This window comes from Triplophysa dalaica, chromosome 11 (genome assembly GCF_015846415.1).
Source record: "Triplophysa dalaica isolate WHDGS20190420 chromosome 11, ASM1584641v1, whole genome shotgun sequence".
Lineage (NCBI taxonomy): Eukaryota > Metazoa > Chordata > Actinopteri > Cypriniformes > Nemacheilidae > Triplophysa > Triplophysa dalaica.
The window spans coordinates 7,250,244-7,275,816 of NC_079552.1; the positions used below are offsets into that span (position 1 = coordinate 7,250,244).

Genomic DNA, 25,573 nt, shown 5'->3' on the forward strand with positions numbered 1-25,573 from the left:
TTAATTAGCTACATGTCACATAAAACATACTTGTGCAATATTTAATTGTATTTTGGAAATGTTACAGTATATATACAATAACACACTTTTTTTTTTACACAGAGAGTTTGGTATCTGAAAGACATTGTAATAAATATAAAATACAATTCACACACATTGTGTGGCATAAACCTTTTAATCTATTGGCAGGGAAAGAAAATCCTCTCAGAGGAAAACTTTACAGACTGGAAAAAATAAAAAACATTGGTCCACTTCAAGGTCCTGGATCATTGAGAAATATCCATTCTGTGTCTAAGCGTCAGATACTGCAAAAGACCAGAGCAGCAGATCAGGAGAGGCAGACACATGAATGAAAAATACACACAATACAGTGAAAAGACGGATATAAAGAAAATTGTCATCTATAACTTCTGTTCTCACTTTCTTTCTGCTACTAATAGCTTGCTGGATCCACAACAGCTCCATTGCCAAAGTGCTCCGCTGCTGTTTCAAAGATTCAGACGTGTGTTCTGTGTCTTTCAAAGCAAAATGCAAATTTGGTTCTGCCAGAAAAAGCACAAACACACAGTCAAACAACTCACAGTCTTATGATTATTTCTCAAAAGAGTCTATAAATATCACATTGAATTCTGTTCCTGACAGACCTTTCAGAAGAAAGCTGCTGCTATCATCTCGATTCATTGAACCCCTAAGTGTTATAGAATCTTCCGTAAGGTTTGGTATGGCCACACTCTCTGCATCAAGAGGTGTACAACTATCTCTGTCAGATGTTTCAGGAGCTTCGTCTTTCTCAGGTACCAGGACTTCAGATGTTGGGATAGGTGTTTCAATGTCCATATTTTTTATGTTTTGTTCAGTAGTAAAATTGTCCACATAGTCATGGGACAGTTTCTTGGAGCGTCCATACTGCAGTAACAAACTTTCCTACAGGTTAAATTATATCATTATTATAAAATATGTTATATAAAACAGATGTATTAAACTCATTGATAATTCTAACATAAGGGTAAATGTAAGACATTTTCAAAATCAAGATCACAGGTAAAGACTGATCAACCAGATGAGGTGTTAAACATTACCACATACCTACAAAAAAAGATTAAGCGTTTAATAAAAAAAAAAGATTATAGATTAACAAATGTGTTATTTAGCAAAATAAAATATAGGAGTAAGAAATGCAAGTTTTGTAAAACATTTAGGTAACTGACATGGAAGGTCACAGTGTCAGTGAAGTGAGGTTTAGATATGATTTTTCCTTTCCAATGAAGATGATCCAAATCTCCATCAATTTCACGAACAATATCCTCAAACTGGGTCCGAACCCAATCCAGATCTTTTCTCTTTAAATAACCACGACAAAAAGCCTGGGGACGATAAAGAAGTATTATGAAAACACTTCCTTGTCTCTTTATTATACTATATTTAAAAGAAACCAAATAAAACGATTTTGTTCATTTATATTTAAAGTAGACACCAGGCAGGTTGTAATACGATCATGTTTTTAATTGTTCTTCTAAAACTATTTAAATGGACAGTGTAAACAAGAGGTCAATGTAAATATTTACTACTAACAAAAAAGACAGCGGAACAAATAACTTCTTCTCAAAATACAAACAAAACGCATTAACGAATCTAACTAAACATTATAACAACAAAAATACCTGAAATTGAGCTAATTTCAGTCTCCACTCGACCTCCATCATTGCTGGTTGACTGTTTGAACGACTGCGCTTGACTATTTCTTCCCGTAATGACACACTGAACAATGATAAGAGTCCGCAGCTCACCGGCGCCAACTGCTGTCGTGGATGAACTGACCACTAATTTTTTGCACATCATTCATTACTTAGACGTGTAATAAAAAATCACAGAACATTTTTATCACTAATAAGTCCACACAAGAAGTGTTGCAGTGAGCAAAGTGATACAAATATAAAACAAATGTAATCCATTTATTCTTTTAAAGTTTTTGAAAGTCCTGAAGCATTATTTTTACCATCATTTAATGAGGTATAAGAAAAGGAGTAATGTTATACAGCTAATCTCATATCAAACCACCCCTGAATCCATCTCATATTTAAAACATTTAGAGGCAGGCATAGCAGAAGTCAGCTATAATGAGAAGTGACTGCATTATAAAAGATTTACATTTACATTTAATGTTTAAATCATTTACTTTTCCTCAAATCTGCCCATGCAGTTTTGTTTTAGCACTGAAACATAGAATGAGAGGAATGGTTTTAACAGGTAAAGTACTAATGTTTTAGAACACTATTGACTATTTGGTTCTCCCTCACAGCTTTTTGCAGTAGGTCTAAAACTAGAACCTCGCTGACCTATTTTGGATCGCATTGCAGAAATTCCCTCTATATCAATGTGCTGTATGGTAGAGACACTGCATTTCCCAAAGGTTTCGATACAAACTTGTGCCCCGTGGAAAAGTGTGGTCCATATTGTAGGATTTGTTTTTTTAAACTAATACAGAAAATCACTTTTTAAACCATGCTTTCACTATGCATTTGAATTCATACGAAGTTTACACAGTCAAATGCTTTACATTTCTATCGGCGTCATCAAGAATAACAAACAAATTCAATTAGGTTGTTCCTTTATACACAATAAATAGCTTTTTCAAAAATAACTGGTTTCCAGAAAAGTTATATAATATTACTTTAAATAAACGTATTTCATGTACAAACATCTACAAAAGATCCAGTTCTATCATGTGGGGAACCTGTACTATAAAACAATTAATGTCATATAGACACTAAGAAGAGGCACTAAGATTTATGGTCTCAAACAGCCCTGAGTGAGTAAATAGCTACACCACAGCAATTTACAATATTTCCAAAACAAAAACAAAACATATGAACAATTACAAAATAAAGCTTAATTGTCTAATTAGGTGATTTAAAATAATAAGAATGTTCCCACGTCTGCTACTGAAGATATAGGTTTTCACAACCTAAGTTAAATCAACAATTCAACCAAAAATATTTACTCATCCTTATGTTGTTCCAAACCCATATGACTTTTTGTGAAACACAAAAAAGTTTGAATAATATACTAGCTGCCCTTTGCATTGTAAGATAAATGACTGAATCTTTTTAGCTTCTAAAAGGGTGCAAACGCAACAAACAGTTAGTTGACTGTGTAGTGTTGTTTTTGTTGTCATTTTTCATCTTGACCGCTGTAGCAGTTGTTGAATAGAAGGTTTAGTAAAACCAACATATGTATTCCACAGAGGAAAGGAAATCATGAGCATTTTTTAAATCCAAAACTGTAGTAAATGAATGAAACCAGCTTAAGCAATTCTTAACTGAACCATAACTGTCCAAACAAACATTAGATAGGCTTTAAATCACAGCAATATAAAATTCATTCAGCTGCTTGGGTCTGAATTATATAAAAGAGCTTAAATTGTATTTAAATGGTATGATCAGGGCATTCAAATGGAGAATGTGCTTTCATACCATTGATCGTAATATAGCATTTCACTATAATGCTGCTCATTCCAGCCCTTGCAGTTGAATTGTTGCCATAGCAACCCGGGCCTTGGTCTGCACAGTGATTTGATGGTCAGCTGGGATTGCTTTATCACTTCAGGTGCTGGATGTCTTGGGCAAATCTTGATTTTCTGCCAGGTGAAGTTTCTGTCTGGATAAACTGCATTAAGGAGATATGTACCGTACTGCTAATGCATTTCTAATGCACAGGCATGCTAATGCTTTACCATCTGTAAAGGATGTTGTAAAGGTAAAAACTCTAGATCAGCGTGTCATTATACTTTCAATCCATACATCCAATTGGCCTCCATTAGAACACAACTGATATGAGAACTATGCTCTGATTGATTTTACTGGATTTGAAGCCATAAGTGCTCGGGTGAAAACCAGTGAGAGCTTTCAGCTCTCTTTGGATAAACAGAACTTGCTGGATAACACTTTATGGTTCATAATATAACACTTAAATATAATCATAACTTAATTTAGTTTTTAAATAGATCGAATATTTGGTCATTACTGTCCCAGGAACATAAATTACAATTACGAAACATCATTAAGGTAAAAAGACATCACATATAAATATGTATAATTCACAGTGCGGTAAAGGATACATTGAGCTGCTCAATTCTTCCAGCTAAGGGGAGGATAAAAATAGAGAGGCTTTCAAACAATCAATACCATACTGGTGATTTAAAGCATAACAATATACACTTTAAAAGAACAGGGGGCTGTGTCCTAAATTTGTATAAAATATATTTCTGCATATATTCTTTAAACATATGCTGATTATAAATTGCATATTTTAATATAATACACCAAAAATACAGCATTAAAAGAAACAATCAAAGTGATTTGGTTTGAGAATCTGCATTAACAATAATGGAGATTACTAAAAAAATGTAAAAATACTTTTATTGGTTAGATATTAGCAAAACCAAGTAACAATCATACAAGGTGACTAATAATAATGATTTATGCCGAAAAATAAAATCCACAAAATATGAAGTTTCAGAAGGACAGGAGCGTTATGCAAAAATAATTCCTTCTTTGTCTTTTGGTGTGAGAATCACACAATCACACTCTCTCATATGTTGTAAAGTCAATTACCCATTTATGAATATAAAAATACAGCTGCATTGTGTTGGGATCTCTCACATACCATTGTGCTGACAGCTAGAAGGGAAATACTATCAATAAAAACTGTCCAGCCTTTCACAGGCTGATGAAAGAATTCAGTCAGATAGCAATGCTCAGATGTGGTTGATCATGCAAGACCCAGCCACAGGCCTGTATTCAGATACAGGGTATTATTGTGCTCAACCCGCTCTTTCAGCATGTTAATGTGGGATTCCTTGAAAGAAGGAAAACAAGTATACCGGTGTTCCATCTCAATCCATCTGTCATCCCAATTCAAATCCTATCAATTCTAAATGATATTCAAACTAGAGTGTGTTCCAGTATGTGTGTGAGTATCTTACGTTTGAAAGCAGATGTTCTAGATTGCGGTCTGAAGCCGTCTTTCTTTGATCCTCTGAGAGCTCCTCCACATGGCTGTCCAGACTGAAGTGAAGTCGGGCCAGACGTTCTTGCATCTCCCTCACATGCTCTAACTCCTCGAAGGAGCACACCTTACCTATGGACGAACACACAGAGGCATACACAATAACCCACATGGATTAATCATGTCCATGGCATAATTGGTGTGGAGTTACGTGCCATAGTTGAAGCCCTGCAACACCTGATATCATGCACATGATATCATATTGCATCACAAACACAATAGATGTTATTATTTGCTTCAGAAACTTTTGTTACTTCAATACATCTTTGCATTCTCTTACAACACACTCCAATACAATTTCAACCACAGACTGAAGTTTTAATAGGTTATAAAAGCATATAATGTCTGTGTGAGTGCATTATACAGTACCAAAAGCTTGAAGTTTTCCGGAGTGAAAGTCATTAAGGAGGTTAAGGAGCCCTCCTTCCATTTCTCTAACATCTGAGACATCAGTGAGGAATGAATGCTGGAGCGGTGAAGACGACTGGGACAAACGACTGGGACCAGCAGGCTGAGGAGCTCGGGGCTTCTCTCTGTGCGGTCTGCAATCAAAACCGCATTTAGATTCATGGTTTTCTTCTCCCATAGGATGTCCTGATGTCGATATCAAATGGGTTGATTTTTACTCTGTTAAGTGTTGTCTATCGGTCATGTGAATAAGCTTATGATGCAAATTGTTACAAATCAACTGCGTTCTAGTTTTCAGGACAGAACATTTATCATGCACAGAAACCTTGTGTTTTGGGGGGGAGGCGCGGGAACAGCAAGAGCTTCTTTAGATGGACCCATTGCCCCCACCGATCTCTTGTACTTGCCCCTGGGTTTGGGGGAGGGTGGCTGTGGTAGACTAAGCGAGAATGTGGCGCTCTTACTCGCCGGGAGAACGCACAGTTTCCGTGGGTTTATTGGTGGAGGTGGGGGCTGGGGAAGGGACACTTTGGGGCTTCTTTTCTTCCTCTTGTCCTCCATGAGGGCTGTGGCACTTTTAAGGAGACAGAGACAAGAGATCAAACTCAGCTATTGAGAAAACAATACAATCTGATGTTGGGATTACTTTGCTTTTTAATCTTAACTGCGGAGCAGTGAGAGAGAAAATGCTAAACATTTACAGGTTAGGCAGAAATGCATATCTACCCTTGAGATGCCAAATGTACTAAAAAAATTTTTTTTTATTAATTTAGATTTTGCTCTCTGGGACTCTCGAGTGCATAGTGTCCATCCGCAAATGGCACACAGATGTATTACCTCCAATGAGTTTTCTTTTTAAGTTGGAAAATTGGATTATAAATGACAGATAAGTACTTGACTAGCACCTTTATAAGAATGACCAGAAAAAAGACAATATCTATAGTATCTCCGAATGCTTTGAAATGATGCACCAGGCAAGTAAATTATAGCATGCAAAACATGTACATACATAGCCTTATACATAAATACTATAGAATATCACATATGATACTGGTATATTATGAACAGATTTTTTCTTACAGCCATTCATGAAAATTCTATCCGACTAAACTCACTGAGTCATCTGGGTCAAATCTGGTGCTCTTTAACTTCCCATATGAAGAATCAGGCCACAAATGTATATTATGCATGTTACTTAAAACCCGAACATACGCTCTCAATATATTTCTGTAGTCGAAGCGACACTTGCCGTATTTCATTTTTTGCGGCATGGTTTAATAAAACCTTTGAATTAACTACTTCCTACTGTCGAGGTGGTATTGTATAGAATTGACGAGATTTGCATTAGGACATGAGGCAATGCTCCAATGAGGCATCGACGCGCTAATGTTCCCATCATATAGGTGAACAAAATGATTTACTCACCGGCTGAATACGAGGGTTTCCGACGCAAGTTTATGACGCCCGTGATGGCTTGTCCATTCAAATAAAATGTTTCCGCGGTGTGTTATTTAAAGGCAATATCAGGTGCGTGTTGTTGTCAGCTTGAGCTCCGACTTCCCCCCCGCGAATGTGTCACTCGTACTATGGTGGAGCTTGCTTCCTAATATTCACAAGACAAGCTTTCGCCATTGGAAAGCAGCTTCAAATAATCTAATAAATATTTATATTTCAGGGCGTAGCCATAGATTGGTTGCTCGGCAACGCCACAAAGGTGTTTAATATTAAATCAGCAAAACCTTCGGCATAGTAAGATTCGTAGTTTCGCTCGTAGATGCGGTCACAATAAAAAGAGCGCCGAAGATCACAGACCTCCCGTTTAAAGATAAAGTGACGCACAGATAATTTATATAAATACCATATCATCCAGAAAAGAGAATTTTACCAGAAACCCGCCAATTTTCCTTTATATCTGCATAATTGTAAAGATCATTGACCCACATGTACCGCCATTCAGAAAGATTTGCCGCCATCTAGAGGAGGATACATGACTGCAACGGACTAAATAATAAACCCAGAATAAAACCCCTTGAATTATTAATATCAATTGGCATTATGTTAAAAGTAAATGTTTTTTTATACCTTTAAAAGATTATGGTGGTGCATTATAAAAACCCTCAAACATACAAAGTACAAAAATATGTCTCCTTTTTATTTCATGGCAAGTCAGAACAAATACAGAGAAAAATGCACCTATAGAAAAAATAAACAGCTCTCACGCATGTTTTCTGCTCGTCTGTGATGACGGACAATAACGTATCCTTGTCTAAATTACTTTCTGGTTGGAGGCACTGGCTGAATACGAATACGCCTTTCCCAGAACGATTCTGTCTCTGAGCAGTTTAAAAAAGGCGTAATAATTACTAAATAATATTAGAGCTAATGATATCATCTGATGCCATTTCTCTGAACACATCAGGGAATATAACTGGTAGAATATAATTGCACCCTCCAGGATTATGAGAATGTTTAATATTCGAAGTGGTTTGTTGAAGAAAAACTGTAAAAAAGAAAAAGAAATGAAAGGGGATTATTACCGTAACATTAAAGTATACATGACTTTAAATTATGTTGCTAAAAAAATGAAATACATTTGACGAGTCGCCAAATTTCTCCGGCAATCGTTTACAAAGCGCTTTGTGTTTCAGACTTCAGAAACGGTTTATACTTACATAGAAACGATAATGTGAGACATCTGAGGGAACTGCTACATTATAATGGCCCATGGCCTTATAAACATTTTTATTGTGTTTGACCAAAACTCCATGTGGCCACATGTACTCTTCTGTCCATCTGTAGAAAGCAGAGAAAGAATAAGCACAGAAGCATAATTTAATATCAAGATAAATTCATAATATTTTAAAATATCTGATCACAATTTATGAATAAAGTACACCCTTTTTCTAAACAGACTTCAGTCTTATAAAATAGCCTGTAATAGCCTTGAGCCCACTAAAATGTTATTTTTGACAATACACATGTAACAAAGATCAAAACTAATCTATACTATTTTGAACCTTCTGCAAGACAAGTAAAGAATAATGTCTAAACAGTATGACTGGTTTTCTAATTCACTCTAATTGCTATAAATGAATCTGTTATTAAAGGCCACACCAGAGCAAAAACAAACATGTTAAAACATGCAACACAAAGCAGACATTCCATTCCAGAACTAAACAAATATTTTATCAAACTTAAGCAAATTTAAAAAACTAGCATTGTGCATCTGTTGTACTCACAGTACGTTTTTAAACTTACTAATTTTGGCAGTAAATAAATACATGCATTTCTCTGATGTGTTTGATTCTTTGCAGAGACAACCCAGCTGGCACAAGTACCTCTGTAAGATGCCTGCTAAAGATCACTTACATGTGCTGAAGTACATTGGAGCAGAGGGAGGGGTCCACCTTCTGCCAGCAGCCCAGGTGAGCTGCAGCTTTATGAAGCAGGTCACAGTACCGTGGAGGCAGTAGGTGCCTCATAAGAATAACCGAAGTACTGACAGATACAAGTATAAACAGCTCACAGGACCAGCGTTTATCCACATACTGTGTGCTCTAGACCAAGGCAAATTTGTATAGTAAATAAACATGAATATAAAAAGATTTCACAGTACCACACAAATCTGTAATGTTCTTTGAAGTTCACAGACATGAGCAGTGCACAATACACTTTTAATGTTTCATTGTGAGCACTGAGCAGATTGTGTTTAAGTATGCATTGACATCCATCTAACAATAGACATGCTGACATAAGTTGTATATTGTATATACTATATCCATAGCTAGTTCAACTGAACTGCCATGATAGTAAAAACAAAGCTTAGCATTACAGACAGACAGCAGGAGCGTCACATGTAATATATTTTTTAAAATATATTTGCATGGGTGTGTGTTCAGGGTTGTCAAAGATCATTAATGTAACCAATGTAATAAAACAATTGCATATTTTTTGACATAAGTAAATATCTTCAAAAATCTCATAAGATTCTAAACGAAGTTGCATAGCAAGTTGCGTACTAAGGCCACCTTGTCAATACTCTCACCTTGACGAACCAAACAGGTACGAACGCTACATAGTATGCGCTGAGCATGGAGCTAACCAAAACCTCCTTCATCCTCCAGTTGAAGTCCATCTTCAGGTACTCCACTTCTTTGCGGATAAGGTCAGGTGATAGGCAGCATGCGTGGGTGGGCATGGGCTGAACACTGTACAGCTGACTGGTGTGCTGTTTCCATGTTTCCTTAAGGACTGAGAGATAGTCCCGGCCCCCACGTCCCAGACCACCGGCCCCGCTGACATCTTTTGAACCCATGGCACCTAAAGGGGACATGGACCCAGCTCTCCGAAAATCGCAGCTGAGTTTAAAAAAAGGAATGTACATTCCAAACCTATAGAGAAAACATAGATGGGGTGCATATGAGGATTTGTTAGTGTGAGTTTGTATTCATGATTATAATTCTTTTGAAAAGGGTAGAATAGGCAATTCTACCCTAGAATAAAAAGAAATAAAAGCGCAATTATGATATATTTTTAACTCATAATTCAAAATCTCTTTGTTCTGATCTTTGAATATGATCCCTAAATGCATGTGATGTATTATTACAATGTGATGTGTAGAGTAGTACTCACGGATAGCAGAGGAAAAGTAGGCTGAGCACAGAATATGTCTTGAAGAGATAAATTAGTGAACGACACAGACTCCACCCTGCAAGAGTCAAGACGGCAAAACGAGCCGTCACCAGGAAGAAAGAATGAGGGAAGGATAACTTTCCACTTTGCGATGCCTTGGTCAGGATGATGGGAAACAGAGAGAGAGAGAACGGGAAGGAGACAAAGAGATTACATTACACATCTAAGCAGATATCAAAAAGCTATTCAAATGACAGGAAATGAAATATAGATACAGAGCTGAGACATAATGCACATACCTCTTTTACTATGGCAGCTATTAACCTGCGTGCCAGCACGATAATGATGAACACCAACATATTGTAATCAATAAGGTGGAAGTTCTGCACAAACACAACATTCACATAGATGTAATTTCGGATAAATGCTACAAAGGTTTACAGTTTATAATCTGTTTTTTCTTTTCTCTAACAAACCAGCAGTTATTTAGAATGAGGTTGTTTAAATGCACAGATCACATCTATGGCGTTTAAAAGCAGTCACATGTGACTCACCAGAGAGGTGTGTGAAGGGGGGTGAGAGGGTGGGTACCACCACACGGTTTTATAGATGTTGACATAATGCACGAACAGAGCTGTAAGATGGCACACCAACAGATGGAGCTCAAACAAGATGTTCCGGTCCACAGAGAGTTCCGGAATTTTACTGTGCTTCAATGGCACAACCGTCTGAGTGGCCAAAGGAGGGCTGGACATTCCCGTTCCGGATCCATTCCTGAAGATAGTTTGCAGAGTCACATTATCCTAAATAAAAATTCTTGCATTCACCACCTTTCACAACACACAATTTCCTTACCTAGTCCGTGACCTCACACTCGTCACAGGTGAGCTGGTGGAGTGGTTGCCATTGCCAACAGAACCCGTCTCACTGCTCAGTGGAGAGCGACAGTATGTCGTTCTATTTGCTCCTCTTCTTCCTCCGGCCATTCCAGATCTTCTCACCCCGTGTCTCAGTGCCTTTGAATTTATAGTTGGTTACAGTTTAGACACCTACATAAGGACAAAAAAAATCCAAACAAGGTTTTGGTTACGACCATAAGATCCTCAAAGCCAAACCTGACAGACACTCAAGAATGAAGGCTGGATCTAAATCACTATACTGCCATAACATTTTTTTTTATTTGATTCTAAATCAGCACTATGATACATCTCCACATCTGTTTGAAACCAGCAAAATCATCATTCCCTAATCTGTTAAACAACATACAAAACACTGACTTTATTTAGAATGGATAGATCAATGCAAATTTAGTTAATGTAAATGGTAACATGAAAGTCGCAAGGTATTTACTGTATGTGAATACGGCATACAAGAAAACCAATTTATTACATTATGATTTACCCTAGAGAGTCTATTATTAACAATAACAAACGTAAGACTCGCCCAATTCAACGACAGTCTGTTCACAAACTCTTTCTCAAGTCAAATTTTTAATCCGAATGCTACTTTCACTTTCTCCTTCACACACTAGTTCCTCTCTACTGTAAAGTATTTTATGGGTGTAATTGTTAATACTGAGAGCACTTTTCCACCATCGCGCCGAATCGTTCTTCTCGCTAAGTCGTTCCACTCATGCCAGCCGGTACAGAAGACAGAATGTCTGCTGTCAGAAACCTTAAAGACGGACGACTCATTGAAAGTACTCACTGTACTGTATATTGTACTGTTGACTTGATATTTAACCTGCAGATGCCTAAGAAACCTCTTACATGAGTGAACACGGATTAAATCAAACCTGTTTGCATAGAGTCTGTAAAATCAGATACTGTCTATCTCCATACTATACTGTCAATAAAGGGCTCGCTACGTTCTCAGATTAAAAGCCATCAATACACAAAAACAACCATATAACATATACGGCAGAGAAAATAATAGATGAACAGTGAAGAATGACAAGCAAGTAACACTACTTGGTCAAAAGTTTAATCTTGAAAGAATTGCCAAAGGATGCATTACATACGCGTTATGTAAGTTAATTCCTTTGCTTTGCTTTCGACGATCACTTTTTAGCGGATATTAGTTAACATTTAACGTGGAATAATACTGTCTGCGCGCCCCGGGACTGTGTTGATATCTGCAGACCTGCCTGTTGATAGCCAAACTTGCGGAAGCGTTCCATTTAAACGCGTATGTTTAAACGCATATTCATGCCCCTTTCCTTACGAAACCGGGCTGCTTTATAATACAACACGCAATGGTCGGCTTTGGTTAAGTCTTAACGCCCAGAGAAATAAAAGCATGCTCAAATTTAGGAGTGCGGCCTAGTGCTCTTACATTTGCTCAAATGTCCAGAAATCAGAAAAGGTCGCTTACCTCTTTGAGCCGCGAGGTTTAGTCCAGATAAGGCGACTGTATGACTGACGTTGACATACACTCAGTTTCTGATGAATTAATAAGTTAGGATCCTAAATGTTTTTGTTTTATTTCTGACAATACGATAAGGCTCATTCTGTTGATGTTGTAGCGCACGCACGCACGCTCGCTCGCTCGGAGGGAGGCGTGCGCTGCGTGCGCGTGCGTGTTGAGCGCGTGTGAGATCAAAGCTCTACAGGCACACACACTGCACTGCACAGAACCAGTTTGGAAAAAAGGTTCCTGCTTACAATGGTTTTGTGCATTTTTCCTCGAATATAATGATCCTTGCAGGGCCATGTAAAACTATACATATAAATATATATATTACATATTAATTCAATATATACAATATAATAATATATATACATTTATTTACAATAAAATGTTTTAATTCTGCTTTTCAAATATATTATTGTGTTAACTCCGTTTTTACAATTTTTCAAAAACCTTTTTTTGTGTGCATTCCAATTAATATTAATCAAACTGCTGTTGGTTTGTTTTGATTAAGTCATAATAACAAAAAATACAGCTAATGAACACAATACAACACAATAAAAACATGAATGTATAATAAAAAAACATAATTTAACTCAATTTTTTGGAAAACCATGAAAGAAACAATGTTTTTATTATGTTGTCGTTTTTTAATTATGTTTTATTGTGTTAGTTAGCTGTGGTTATTATGGCTTAAATCAAAACAAACCAACTGAAGTTTTATTGATATTAATGGGAATGCACAATAAAAAACATGAGTTATCTCCTTTTGGAACCAAGCTCTTCATATATAGGCTATATATTATAACCAAACGGAGCCAAGCTGCCAAGAGGTACGTCACTGTGTACTGCGCTTTTTGCATTACAATGAAACCAGAGATTACATATTTAACGTTATTTATTTATGATGATTATTTTTATCCATGTGTTACATAACTCATTCATTCATATGTTCCCCTTTTTATCAATACAACGAACCATAGTTATTTTACTCCACCAGTACCCCGGTGTCCACGAAACGAAAAGGGCGGGTTTTGCTCGCCTGACAGATAGCGCGGCTGTCCAATCAGTATGCAGACCCCGCTAGCTCGCGGGTGCGCGCCGGAAGAGCGCCGCAGTGGCAGCAGCGAGACTGGAGCGAAATGGCGTAGCGTGCTTTCCATCGCCGCAGCGCTTCGGGACCAGGCTCTTTGAGCCTCCCCGATCCTGACGGGTCATTTGCAGGGTGGAAATGTATCTGAGAAACCGTTGCAGTTTATTCGCTTCCAGCCCGGTACCGAATCAACGGAGACTGTAGGTGAATGTTCAGTGTTGACATATTGTGCACGTCTTTGTCTTTACTCTTTGTGTAACAGTTTCGCATTCCAGCACTTGCGTCACACCATCTCTTTTTTGTAGATGGCCAGGTATAGCGCATAGCATAGGGGTGCGATTTTATTTTTGCTGCATTAATATTTATGATACAATTTGATTGTGTTTAATCTGCTTTGTCTTTCTTTTCTGGAGTTAATAAGTATTGTGTATTAGAACTAATGGTTAGCTTTATGAACTTGGTTTGTCTTATTAACAGAATGCCCTTCATAGCACGAAGAAAAAGGAACAGTCACGTGTCTAAAGGAACATAAAGAATGAGCAGGTCAGTTTCTGCATTAAGGATTACACACATTTCTTATTTTGTTTCATTTCATTGATTTTTATGTGCTCATTCTGTGCAGATATGAGACCATCCTGTCATGGCTCTTCAAACTGCTCATCCTCCAGCATTATGTCAGGGAAGTGTCACTTTTTCGGTCAACATCGCTCCATGAACATACAATTTCTTTACTTTGAAGAGTATAGTTCACGAGGTGATTTTTAACAATGAGAAATTAAAATGTGTCCAAATATGAAAAAACCATGCCTGTGCCACAGCTTGTACAAATAAAGATCAGTCATGTTAGGATAATATTTACTTTTAAGTATTTGTGTGGGTGCAGGTTGTGTTAATGTGTTACAATATAGAGTGCACTTGCTTTGCAGGTAAAGTGCAAGCAACCTGCAAAATGCAAAGCAATTATGTGTGAAAAATGTGTGACCTAACTGTTTCATTACCTGCAGATTAAGTGCCTAATCATTTTAAACTCCTGTCTCGCAAGTCTCTTACCAAGGCTTAGCTCTAAACCTACAGCAAGACAGCGAGACCTACAGCGAGACAAATTGTAGATAAGTAGCTGTTCTCTGAATTCAAGATTCATAATGGTGCTTTAGCAAAATCATGACCCTTGCTATCACGTACGGACAAACCAAGACAGCCAGTGGCATTAACGTAACCCAAGCATAAATTCAGTAGATGAGGAGAGTTAATGATATGTGGAGATAATGAAATGGAAGTATTTTACTACCTCGCAAAGCAAATCAAGTAAACATCTCAGATGCACACAGCCACCAATGATCTGATCAGTATTTCCTGGTATTTCTTTCAGTCATTTTTACATAATAGTGTAGGAATATGATGCCTGTGTTTTAGGATGAAAGTGTTTTGATCCAATGAATGAAATAATTTAACAATGATTATAGGATTACATATCAGACTAAGGGCATAGTGACCTTATAGTTTCCTGGTTGTCCTTGGCCAGCAATTCACCCTGGTAGTTTCCATCCTCCTCAGTAAGTAGAATTTGGCCAAAAGAAAGGCAGTGGAACTTCTAAATGCTACTGTAGGTTGTGGTAACAGTATGTCGAAACACAATCGAAACGTGCAAGCCAAGAGTTTGTGTTGGCTCATTTGTCCTAGATTTTAGATGTCATTTTAAAGAAATGATTTAATCCGTGCTGTTCAAAATTTCTATAATTCTTTTCTGGTTAACAATTTGATTGCACAGCAATTGTGGGTTTTTTGTATCAGTGGATTTGTACAAATACATTTAAATTTATGCATTTGGCAGTCCTTTATCCAAAGTTATACACAAGGCATACACCCTGATACATTTTATTAGTTTGTGTGTTCCCCAGACCTTTGCCCTTCTAATGCAGTGCAACCAATTTGGCTAAAGGAACAAATAAGTGTTACATACCCCCCCCCCCCCTTTATAGGTGTGAATCGCAATGGGCGCAACAGTAGTCAGGCCTCAGTGTGGGAAATGTGCAATATTTGTTTCTTTCCTTTACGTCGTGTTTGAATATGTATATTGTACAAACAAGTGACAAGTTGTTTGCAAAAACAACAAAATCACCAATGTCTTCCATTAAATGATGTATAGTTTCATCCGCTTACTTTATGGTGGCGGGATTTTGTAGTGCCAGCATAAACATGGCCATGCATGTACGGTAGCGATGCTTGCTGAGTTTAATAGTCGTAGTGAAATGTAGTATACTGCTATAAAGTTGTTTAGAAAATACATACAATTAGGCAGACAAAGTTTTTATTAGTAACCAGCATGGATGCAGCATCCATACTTTGATCGATCTGAATAAGAGGCAAGTCATCTTGACCTGAACTAAGAGCATTGTTAAAGGGATGTTATTTTGGTTTTGCTGGTTAACACAGTTTTTTTGGTTAATCACTATTAGTGAACAATAATTTGTTAGCATCCTGAGGGTTACAAAAAAATGACGGTTGGTACTGATGTGTGGCTAGCCATGCTGAATGCTCATTTATGTTTCATAAGCACTGTGTGACTTTGTCCTAGTTTGTTCTGTGGAAAATTAAGTACTGCGCCCAAAATAGCAGTCAGGTCAAAATGCATGTCTCGAGATAATCGTATTTAGGGGGAAAACTGCCCTTAGTAGCTTTTACTGTTCTGTTCTATAAGGATATTCCTTACTGTGGAATTATTGTTTTGATTTTTTACAATATTTAGTTAAAACCAGTTACACAGAAAAATATATCTAAAGAGATGTGTTTGAATAAGTCATACCTTCATTGTTGTATTTTTCATCAGGTATGTTGTCTCAAACTAGAGCTTTTGGGTAGTTTAAAAAGTAGCATACACACTAGGTTTTAAAATAAGGTCAAATGCATAAAGCAATTATCAAAGCATTGTAATGTAGATATAATACCTCAAAAACTGGAATGCAAACTGTATTTTTAAATATACTCTTAAGATATGCAAGCCATAATGTGTATTAAGTTCATCATTTAGAAGCAATAACTGCATGCAAGAATTATAATATAACAGTTCAGTAGTTTTTGTGAAATTTGTAGCATATATGTTACATTGATAGTGTGTTTTGATCCAGGACATCTCATATACTACTCCTCTTAGTACATAAGCTATGGTTTCATTACTCATGGACACTAAAATAATTTGTGAGGCCAGCACTAAAGGTCTGAAAATGATTTAAATGAAGACCGTTTTTATCTGGTGGAAAAACGTTGATGGACAGTCTATATATGCAGGGTCTGTGCCCTTTTAATGACTTTGCATGTTTACATACAAATCATTGTGGAATTCACATAAGCTGTACATTTGTTTGCAGCTCATTAACATTAACAGCATTATGAGCTGTGTTCTGGGTAACCGTTTGTTAAAATCCCTATCTTCATAAATGCAAGAAACTGGATTTGTACCACAGTACATTCACAAAATGGTTCTGGTTGGTTCGTTTGTGGAATTAATGAGTATTTGGATTACAAATGCAAAAAAATATTTTGCTGGTGCATGGTAGTGAACAAGATGTCTTTTGTGCCGCATGCAATTGAGCATTGCTTAGAAATGTTTATGCAGAAAATCAAAGAGTGGACCATTGTTGTTATTATTTTTAAATGCATGAAATTCCAAATGTTTATCTCTACTGTACATGATTTGATGTTTCATCAAATGAGTAGATTGTATCAAGTTACTTTTCAAATTTGAATATTGTAAAATGAAATTGTGATTCAAGAAGCAAATCCAAGAAAGTTATCAAAGCTTGACAATTTTTGGTTTTAAATGTGTAAAAATGTAATTTGAGTTCCAAACAATGTTCATTGCAGATGATGCAGAACGAAAGTGTATATTGCTATGCTAGCCTGCTGTGATTGTGTTGCCGATTTTGCCTCTGAATGTGAAACTCAATGCTCGGTCTAATCTATGCACTTCAGATGTGTCCTGCATGATTTTGTACAATTTAAAACTGTATCAAAATTTTAGCAATAAAAAGCAGCATGGTGCCAATTATAGAAAACATTTATTGTACTGTTTTCTCCAATATTACAGTTATATGGGATCAGATTAGAAGTACTTTATTTTTTAGATGTCATATCTGGACTAAATTGATATGGGTAATATATCTCCAATATTATTACAGTATACATTTTTGTAAACTTTCTATGAATATAAACAATGTTAATATAACAAAGGAATAATTAAACTTCAAGCCAACATTGTAAACATTTCTCTTTAGTTATTACCTTACAAAAATACACTTTATTTGAACAAAAAGCTGTATACTTTATCCTTAGTCAACGCTGTGTGTGCACAGTTTGTCCATCATTCCCTCCAAAATCTTCACCTGTTTCAGCTGGGCTTCTAAATCCTGTTTCAGCTATTAAGACAAGACAGACAATTTACAATGATATAAGATAATAAGAAGCCATACGGGCAACTTAATGTAGTTTATATTCACTAAACTGCAAGCAAAAACCAAAGTGAGTTAATGTGCATACTTGCCTCTTTTATGTTTTTGTCCAGAAGTCTGTGTTTGAAGCACATTTTTGAGGCTTGAAAATATTTGCCATTTGTTAGAATGTAGCTGGAAAATAAAACATTTAAAAAAATAAGAATTTGGACAGTTATAACATTTTTCAAGAACAAGTCGTTAAAGGAGTAGTTCACATTCAAAATGAAAATGTTATCCTCATTTACACGTTTATGTTTACATTTACACCTCTTAGCAATTTGAACCTGTATGCCTTTCTTTTGCAGAGCACAAAAGAAGATATTTTGAAATGTTTGTAACAGCACAGCCCCCCCATTCACTTCTATTGTGACCAATGCATGTGAATGAGGTTAACGACATTCTTCAAAATATCTCTTACATTTATGCATTTGGCATACGCTTTTATCCAAAGCGACTTACATTATCCTATATATTTATACATAGGTATGTGCAACCCCCTGGGATCGAACCCACAATCCTGCGATACCACTGAGCTACAGGAAAGCATTTTATACTTTTGTATTCTGTGTAAGAAAGAAAGTCATACAGGTTTTAAATAACAAGAGGGGGCAGTGAATGATGAGATCATTTTTATTTTGAAGGTGAACTACTTCTTTAATGACAAAGGTATTCGCTTGCAAAACACAGACTACACTTACCAATTTATCAGCTCTTTTCGTAAAAGGAAGAGATTTCGTAAAGCAGACAGGTGCTCTGGAGTGGAGTGAAGAGCAAGGCCAACACTGCTTTTACAACCAGCACAGCGAAGAAGATGGTAGGTGCTACAGATAAAATACATTCGTTCAAAACACAAGGAACATCAAACACATGCTGGACACAAAGCTGTTTGTATTATAAAACTGAATACTTACGAGTAAGCCAGATGACCATCTAAGCTCATTTCCAACGGTTTACTCACACTCACATCATCAGAAACTTCTACATGAAGACAGAATAACAAAAAAAAAACAGTTACCAAGCAATTAACTTAGAGTAAATTTGTAAGAAGTTTGTAGAGAATAAAAGAACATAAACACGTTTTCAAACTATTAAAAATGACTATTTTCAACTCATAACACTTACATTACTAAAGAAAATAGCTGATGTGTGAGTCATGAATAGCAAAGAACACTTCAATACGTTTTGAACATTAAAAAACTGGCACCTCAAGGACTGCCAAACCTTGTGACGCGTTTTTTAGTGCATATAGCTTAAAGGTTCTACTTGTGCATGTATGTCTGCGACATGTTGTGGAGAAAACATATTCTTTAAAAGTCATCTATAGAACAACTTACTCAAACATACGATAAGCTGGAGGCTCTGGACTTCCCCACAGATTCCTAGAGAGTCTCCAAGCACCGTGTTGCATGTCATGCATTGGAGAACACTCCCGTTCATGTAGTCCCTGCGGGTTTCCCTGTGTTTCACTGCCTTTAGCTGATCTGCAATTGAACTTTGCGTCGAATCACACGGACCAACATCAAAAGAGCGTTCCAGTAAACATCTATTCGACATTTCTTTCAGAACCAAGTATCGATTCATCAAGAACTTCCCAGCTCACACGCTCAAAACACTCATCCACAATTTTTCGTTTAACGGCGTAATCGCTTGGCGGCGCTCTTGAGTCCTGACCGCACAAACGTCTCTTTTAGCAAAGCCTTTAAGCCAATCAAAGCAAGCGAGGCGCAAACGCTACTTCTGATTGGATGTAAGGTCGTGTCGTCATTGTCTTCTCAACCAATTATTTAGCAAGAAAGGGCTGTTTTGAAACGCGGTATTTTTCAAACGGCAAACCCACCTAAACAAACCGAACATCTCCGAGCGGCGTCGTAGGTTCTGTTTAATATTTTTGCTTCAATTCCGTGGATTGTTTTCACGATATGGATTTGGACTCGTATAAATATGTGGAATTGCAGCGCCTCTCTAAGGAGGTCGGACTGAAAGCCAATATGAAGGTAAATCGAGTTTCTAACGTTAAACATGATCCTAGGGGACCTCGTGCATTGCTGTTTTACGCGCTCTGATCTAACGTTACACGTTGTTTAAAACTCAACATTTATATCGTTATACCCAAGTATAAAATCCTGATGTTTGATCCTGAAAGTATTTCTTAAATGTTTTTTAAAACGCGGGTACTCTTTTCGTTAACACGTTGTTAATTTATGTCAAGGCTGATAAGCTGTTGAAGGCTTTGAAACAACACTTCTCGCAACAACAGCCGGCTTCTGAAAACGTGAGTAACGAGCAATATTGGTTGTCAACTCTAATGGTTCTGTTTTGTCTTTGTAATGCCACGTTTATTTAAACCACGCAGACCAGAAAGCAAAAAAATGTGTTGTTTGCAGGGGAATGATGCGCCAAAAGAGGACGCTCCCGTAGATACGCAGGAAACTCGCACCGCTGTGTTCGTGACTGAACGCCGAGGGAAGAGCCGAACTGTCAAGAGAAAACTCTGCGACCCCACACCAGTCACTGCTGAGGTGCACATTCACAGATGTTCTTGTGATTTGGAAGACTATGTGGTCTCTTTATCTTCGAAAATAACACAGCTGCTATGGGTATTTCACGTTGGATGTTTCCTTAGATTGAGGAGAAGCCGGTACAGGCGGAAGAGAGCCGAAGTGGCACCAAAAGAAGAAAAGTGTCCTCAACCAAGGACACTTCACTTCCACCTGAAATTCCTGGTGATAAGGATGCTTTGGAGAAAAATAGAGAAACCGGAGACACCAATTCAGATGCTCACAAACAGAAAGGTGAGGTTTTGATCCTGCCCAGCCAAAGTGTTTGAATAACCTTTCATATTAATCTAATAGAAGAATTCAAATGAATAGTTTCATAAAAGACAAGATGATTAATTTATATAAATACACAGTGTGTGTGGCGGTTACAATTTAAATGTATATTTTGCAGGTGCTGGGAGAAAGACAGCAGGCAAAATCCCTCGTCATGAGGGTTTAATGAAGAAGAAGCCAGCTCTACGGCCCACAACTCCAAGTAAATAGAACCTTCTGACTTCAAGCACAAAAACACAAGAAACACACACTTTTCCAGTTGTTGTAATGTATAGGAATGAAAGAATCTTTGTGACTGGTTGAGTGTTTAATTAAAAGTTATTTATGGTGTGCTTGACTTTAAAACATGAATGCAATGTCCTTTGCTCATTATCTTCATGCCAAGCTGATTTTTCAGTGCTGAATAACGTTTGCAAAACATTCTCCACCAGACTTTAAAAAACTTCATGAAGCTCACTTTAAAAAGATGGAGTCAATCGATTCTTACGTCCAGAGAAAGAACAAACAAATGGAGGTGCTGAGAAATTCTGTCAAGGAACTAAAGGTAACAACAAGGGTGACCTGTCAAGTAATTGTTTTTATTTTTGATGTCAGTGTGCCTGAGGCTTCACTTAGAAGTCGTTTGCTGTGTATGTCAAGTTCCAAGAGGTTCACTGGTGTTTATTTCATTTCTTCGTTTTAGAATCTGTCAGAAAATACACTGATGAAATCTGTTGAAACAAAGGTTGGTCTATGGATTTTGTATCACAGAAGATTTAGCAATATTTGGCATTATGTAAAGTCTTTAAAAAAATTATTGTAGACCTGTGAAAGCGGGACAAGTAGGTTTTGTCTAGATCAGGTTTACCTAAAGAATAAGCAAACTATGGTATTTTCCATTAAAAGCTGCCAGTTAGCCGAGCATCACTCTTCAGCCCTGGAGTGCAGGAAAAGAAGCAAATCCCAGAAAGACGCAGGCTTACTCAGCAGTCCGCCAATAAACCTGCTTTAAAGGACAGCACCACCTTTAAGCCAACTGTCCTCACAACAAATAAAATCAATGTTCGGTAAATACAATATTTCTCATTTTAGTTCTGTTATAATATTTTTTTTACAGCCTAACCCCTGATTGTAATGGCTTTATTTCTTCAGGTTCTCAAAGGCCACTCAAGATAATGAATACAAGCGTTCACTTGTGAAGACCCCGGCACGTATGTCTCCTCTCGTCCCCCTTACCTCCACTCCAGGGAGAAAATCTGATATTCACTCCAAATCTGAATTGAATAAATCTACCAATCAGATCAATAAAACACCTGGTAAGAGTAATGGAATTATTCATTACTCTGAAATGCCTGAATCATTTGTTTAAATATGTTTATTGTTTTTCAGGAGTTGCAACATTTGTTTTCAGTGGAAACAATAGTGTGTCAGTCACACCAGGCAACACCAAGAACAACACATTTGATCTTAAGGCGAGTCTCTCTCGCCCATTAACCTACAAACCACACAAAGGTACATCTGCATTCTTAACAAAAATATGAATAAAAGGCTGAAGGTAAAAAGGATAAAACCAATGATGCCTTGTGAAACGAGGAATATCCATTTATAAAATCTTCCTGCTGACTAATTATTTGTTTTGTCTTATTTCTCTTCTATAGGGAAGCTGAAGGCTTTTGGAGCCGCACAGGAGAATTCAGCACTTAATAAATCTCAGACTCTTCCTTCACATCAGAAAAACTATAAACAGCACCAAGTACAAACCAGGTTAGTTACTTGAGTATTTGTTCTTTTCAGTTTCAAATTACTTATCTATCACAGTCACCTACAGCTAACTGTTTTCTTAGTTGTCTGTGATAACTTAATTTCTGTATGAATTTTCAGAGACGAGCGACGTGTCCGACAGGTGGAGGACAGGAAACAAAAGAAAGAGATGATGTTGGGTGCCAAACGAGGCCTGGTCATGACATAATTCCAATGTTCTTTTGGTTTTTATAGTTACTGTAACTTCATATCCTGCTTAATTTCAAAATGTTGTACATTTTTTTTTCACCCCTCTTTTGTATATGACTATTTTAGCTGTTTGTGAGTTAAATGTTAATTTGTATATTACGAGGTGAGACAAAAATGATGTTTGTTCATCAGAGAAAAAAAACCTTAAATGGAAATTAACTCTTTATATAGTTTTAAAACATTGTTCCTGGTTAATGTGTGTCATGCGATTAAAAAGATTTGGTACACCCAGTTAAAATGTAATTGGGTCATTCCTACAATTTGAATAAGAAAATAAATATGATCCTAGCTATGATAAAAAGGTAAAATTTTGCTTTGTATGTAAAAGAAAACAAAGATCTTCTCACTCCATTTAGATAAATAAATAAAATCAGGTTGGAACAATAATTCAATATTATTAACTAAAATTTTACTGGGAACTTAAGTTACCAAATCGTAGAATGACCACATCTAAACCACTTCAATTAAGAGAGCATTTGCCAAGTCAAACAAAACTTCATTTTACAGCAATAGTCTTAAATTAACATTTTGTTCTTTTGTGTCTTATTTTATGTGTGTGTCAGTAAACATGTTTATAATAAAGCAGTACATTACATTATGGACAATTCTGTAATCCCAAAACTATTTGAATCAACTTGAAAGCAATTAAATATATTATCATCTGAAGAGGAATGATGCGGTAAGCATGGATGCATTGGGATCTTGCAAAACCGCTGGATTTATTACTGAGAAAATTAGACCTCTGGGTTTCTCTTATAAAGCTCATATGCAAACTCCTCTGTATGGGCATGGTCATTACACAGTGCGATGAAGTCAATCTCCAGCTGAAATGGGCCATCTGCTTTGTCTCCCAATGTAAAACCAATACTGTTAACCTAAAAACACAAATGCAACATTGGGATTTGCTGTAAATGCTTAAAAAATATAATGCATTGATTTAGGTTAAATAAAAAAAAAACATCTGTTAACATCAGCAAGTGGATGAATTATGAAGTAAAAACAAGTACACATACCTTGTCTAACCAGAGAGCATGCTGATCATCTTGTATCCTCCCCCGACTAGAAAGGAAAAATTTAGAGAATGGGATCTGGAAAAAAAGTGTGAAGATTTTGCAGTTTAGCACCATTATGGCTCAGGTATCATACCGTTACAAACTACAGAAGTGTGTTCTGATTTTTATGGATGAAATTTTTGAAGACATGCCTTGACATCTTGCCAGTAGGGCCCCCCTCTCGTGTAGAGGAAGTAACTATATATGTCATCTCTCTGGTGAGAAAAGTAGGTTTCTGCTGAAATGTTCACCATCCATGGTCTTCCATCTCCACGGATACGCATGTGTAAGGTGTTGAAAGTAGACCAATCATAGTGCTTTTTTCGGTCAAATGAGCCCTGAAGGGAAAGGAATATTGAAAGGTCAAACTACATTTAATTTCTCATCAATTTAAAAGTGCACACAAACAAAATCCTCTTAACGTGAATACACTTAAAGTGTTCCTGTGTTAAGTGTTCAGAAAAGCATCAGATTGTGTATAACAGAGAAATGTTCAAACTCAGCACTGACCAGTGGTTGTTTGGATCGCATTGTGCAGTATCCACTATATCTTGTCTCTCCATCACGGGGAGCCGTTGAGCACAACATCCCATATAGAAAACACGTGGTATTGTTCCTTCCAAGCTTGATGTATGCCGCACTACGGCCCCCAATCTCCTGATCAGATGACACAATCCACTGATTCAGACTTTCCGGTCCACGGAATTCCCACTGGACCTGGGTCTGCTCCAACATATGATTTATTAAAGGTTTTCCTTCTGGCCCAGTAAAGCGATTTACAAACTCATCCCTAAACAGCCCGAAATGCTTTCTGATACCTTCCACACCTTTGGAGAAGTCAAAGTGTATCTTTTGCCAGGGCCAGCGGGTGTCCGGGGCCTGGCCTGGTCTCCTGTAATCTCTTTCATAGGCACCCCTGGTGATCAATATACCCGAGGAGGGTGATGTGGAAGGAAATGACAGAGGCTTTCTGTAAATGACACGAGGAATTCCAAACAGAGTTTTGAATGTTTTTCTCGATAAAGCCATTTGCTCTTGTGTCCCTTTGTAACCAGATCAGAAATGCACAGGACTCCTGATAAAAAGAAAACATCAGGTATGACTATTTCAATGTATGCCGTTTCATATTAGTCATTGAGGATTCATGTAACTGCTGGCTACAAATTATTCACTAATTCAAATATTAGCCATATAAAGAGAAAGACTGTGGTTCAAAAGTCACTATCCATTTTTGTTACAAACATGTACACATTTAATACAATATCCATTAAAAATATTGACCTCTTATAGACCCTGACATTCACAAGAAAGTAAACCTAATGCAAGCGCCACAAAGTAATCAAATGTATGCATGACAGATGCTTTTATATATGCTATAAATACGAAGAGTGTTAAATTTAACTTAAAATACTGGTTACAAAACAAATAAGTCTTTGTGACACTTTACCATTCAGATGAAACATGCGCCATTGCAGTCCGTCATATAATCTGTCCCGTTCCGAAACATTCACCCGTTTGTACGTTCCTACTGACAGCATCTCTCGCATTTGGTCATAACATCCGATTTCTTAACGAATAAATAAAAGAGAATGTTCCGCTAATTTT

At 37.0% G+C, this 25,573-nt stretch overlaps 5 protein-coding genes and 1 long non-coding RNA gene across 10 annotated transcripts; 2 read left to right on the forward strand and 4 right to left on the reverse strand.

Annotated features, from left to right (window-relative positions):
- Positions 1-156: 156 nt before the first annotated feature.
- On the reverse strand, positions 157-7,365 carry ccdc28b (coiled-coil domain containing 28B). 2 transcript variants are annotated; one of them, XM_056760627.1, is made up of 10 exons: positions 6,901-7,356; positions 5,801-6,049; positions 5,437-5,609; positions 4,985-5,139; positions 4,118-4,140; positions 1,662-3,657; positions 1,209-1,364; positions 645-924; positions 421-542; positions 157-305 (listed from the first exon to the last, which is right to left on the reverse strand). In XM_056760627.1, the coding sequence occupies exons 2-6, from the start codon at positions 6,034-6,036 to the stop codon at positions 3,603-3,605; spliced, it is 642 nt and encodes a 213-aa protein (XP_056616605.1). In that variant the 5' UTR covers positions 6,037-6,049; positions 6,901-7,356; the 3' UTR covers positions 157-305; positions 421-542; positions 645-924; positions 1,209-1,364; positions 1,662-3,602. The 2 variants fall into 2 exon arrangements, with proteins under 2 accessions (XP_056616605.1, XP_056616604.1); XM_056760626.1 differs by lacking the exons at positions 157-305; positions 421-542; positions 645-924; ... (1 more) ...; positions 1,662-3,657; positions 4,118-4,140 and adding an exon at positions 4,153-4,857 and having other exon boundaries at positions 6,901-7,365.
- Positions 7,366-7,606: 241 nt separating this feature from the next.
- On the reverse strand, positions 7,607-12,666 carry tmem39b (transmembrane protein 39B). Of its 2 annotated transcripts, none has more exons than XM_056760608.1 (9): positions 12,481-12,666; positions 10,963-11,123; positions 10,662-10,881; positions 10,407-10,490; positions 10,108-10,262; positions 9,521-9,866; positions 8,845-9,032; positions 8,148-8,268; positions 7,607-7,975 (listed from the first exon to the last, which is right to left on the reverse strand). In XM_056760608.1, the coding sequence occupies exons 2-9, from the start codon at positions 11,091-11,093 to the stop codon at positions 7,742-7,744; spliced, it is 1,479 nt and encodes a 492-aa protein (XP_056616586.1). In that variant the 5' UTR covers positions 11,094-11,123; positions 12,481-12,666; the 3' UTR covers positions 7,607-7,741. The 2 variants fall into 2 exon arrangements, with proteins under 2 accessions (XP_056616586.1, XP_056616585.1); XM_056760607.1 differs by having other exon boundaries at positions 10,963-11,156.
- A 943-nt stretch (positions 12,667-13,609) lies between these two features.
- On the forward strand, positions 13,610-17,663 carry LOC130431533 (uncharacterized). The gene is made up of 3 exons (XR_008908276.1): positions 13,610-13,809; positions 14,087-14,152; positions 14,232-17,663. It is a non-coding gene; the product is annotated as an uncharacterized LOC130431533 (long non-coding RNA).
- Positions 17,664-17,858: 195 nt separating this feature from the next.
- On the reverse strand, positions 17,859-19,779 carry oip5 (opa interacting protein 5). The gene is made up of 5 exons (XM_056760628.1): positions 19,431-19,779; positions 19,008-19,074; positions 18,795-18,917; positions 18,147-18,228; positions 17,859-18,021 (listed from the first exon to the last, which is right to left on the reverse strand). The coding sequence occupies exons 1-5, from the start codon at positions 19,675-19,677 to the stop codon at positions 17,935-17,937; spliced, it is 606 nt and encodes a 201-aa protein (XP_056616606.1). The 5' UTR covers positions 19,678-19,779; the 3' UTR covers positions 17,859-17,934.
- Positions 19,780-19,916: 137 nt separating this feature from the next.
- On the forward strand, positions 19,917-23,514 carry nusap1 (nucleolar and spindle associated protein 1). Its single transcript, XM_056760617.1, has 12 exons — positions 19,917-20,090; positions 20,306-20,368; positions 20,481-20,615; positions 20,720-20,888; positions 21,046-21,129; positions 21,359-21,471; positions 21,610-21,651; positions 21,813-21,973; positions 22,059-22,222; positions 22,296-22,418; positions 22,565-22,670; positions 22,788-23,514. Exons 1-12 carry the CDS (start codon positions 20,016-20,018, stop codon positions 22,873-22,875), a joined length of 1,323 nt encoding a protein of 440 aa, XP_056616595.1. The 5' UTR covers positions 19,917-20,015; the 3' UTR covers positions 22,876-23,514.
- Positions 23,515-23,650: 136 nt separating this feature from the next.
- ndufaf1 (NADH:ubiquinone oxidoreductase complex assembly factor 1) lies at positions 23,651-25,534 on the reverse strand. Of its 3 annotated transcripts, none has more exons than XM_056760622.1 (5): positions 25,416-25,534; positions 24,479-25,043; positions 24,121-24,306; positions 23,930-24,004; positions 23,651-23,791 (listed from the first exon to the last, which is right to left on the reverse strand). In XM_056760622.1, exons 2-5 carry the CDS (start codon positions 24,995-24,997, stop codon positions 23,651-23,653), a joined length of 921 nt encoding a protein of 306 aa, XP_056616600.1. In that variant the 5' UTR covers positions 24,998-25,043; positions 25,416-25,534. The 3 variants fall into 3 exon arrangements, with proteins under 3 accessions (XP_056616600.1, XP_056616602.1, XP_056616601.1); XM_056760624.1 differs by lacking the exon at positions 25,416-25,534 and having other exon boundaries at positions 24,479-24,691; positions 24,796-24,929; XM_056760623.1 differs by lacking the exon at positions 25,416-25,534 and having other exon boundaries at positions 24,479-24,691; positions 24,787-24,914.
- Between the last annotated feature and the right edge of the window lie 39 nt (positions 25,535-25,573).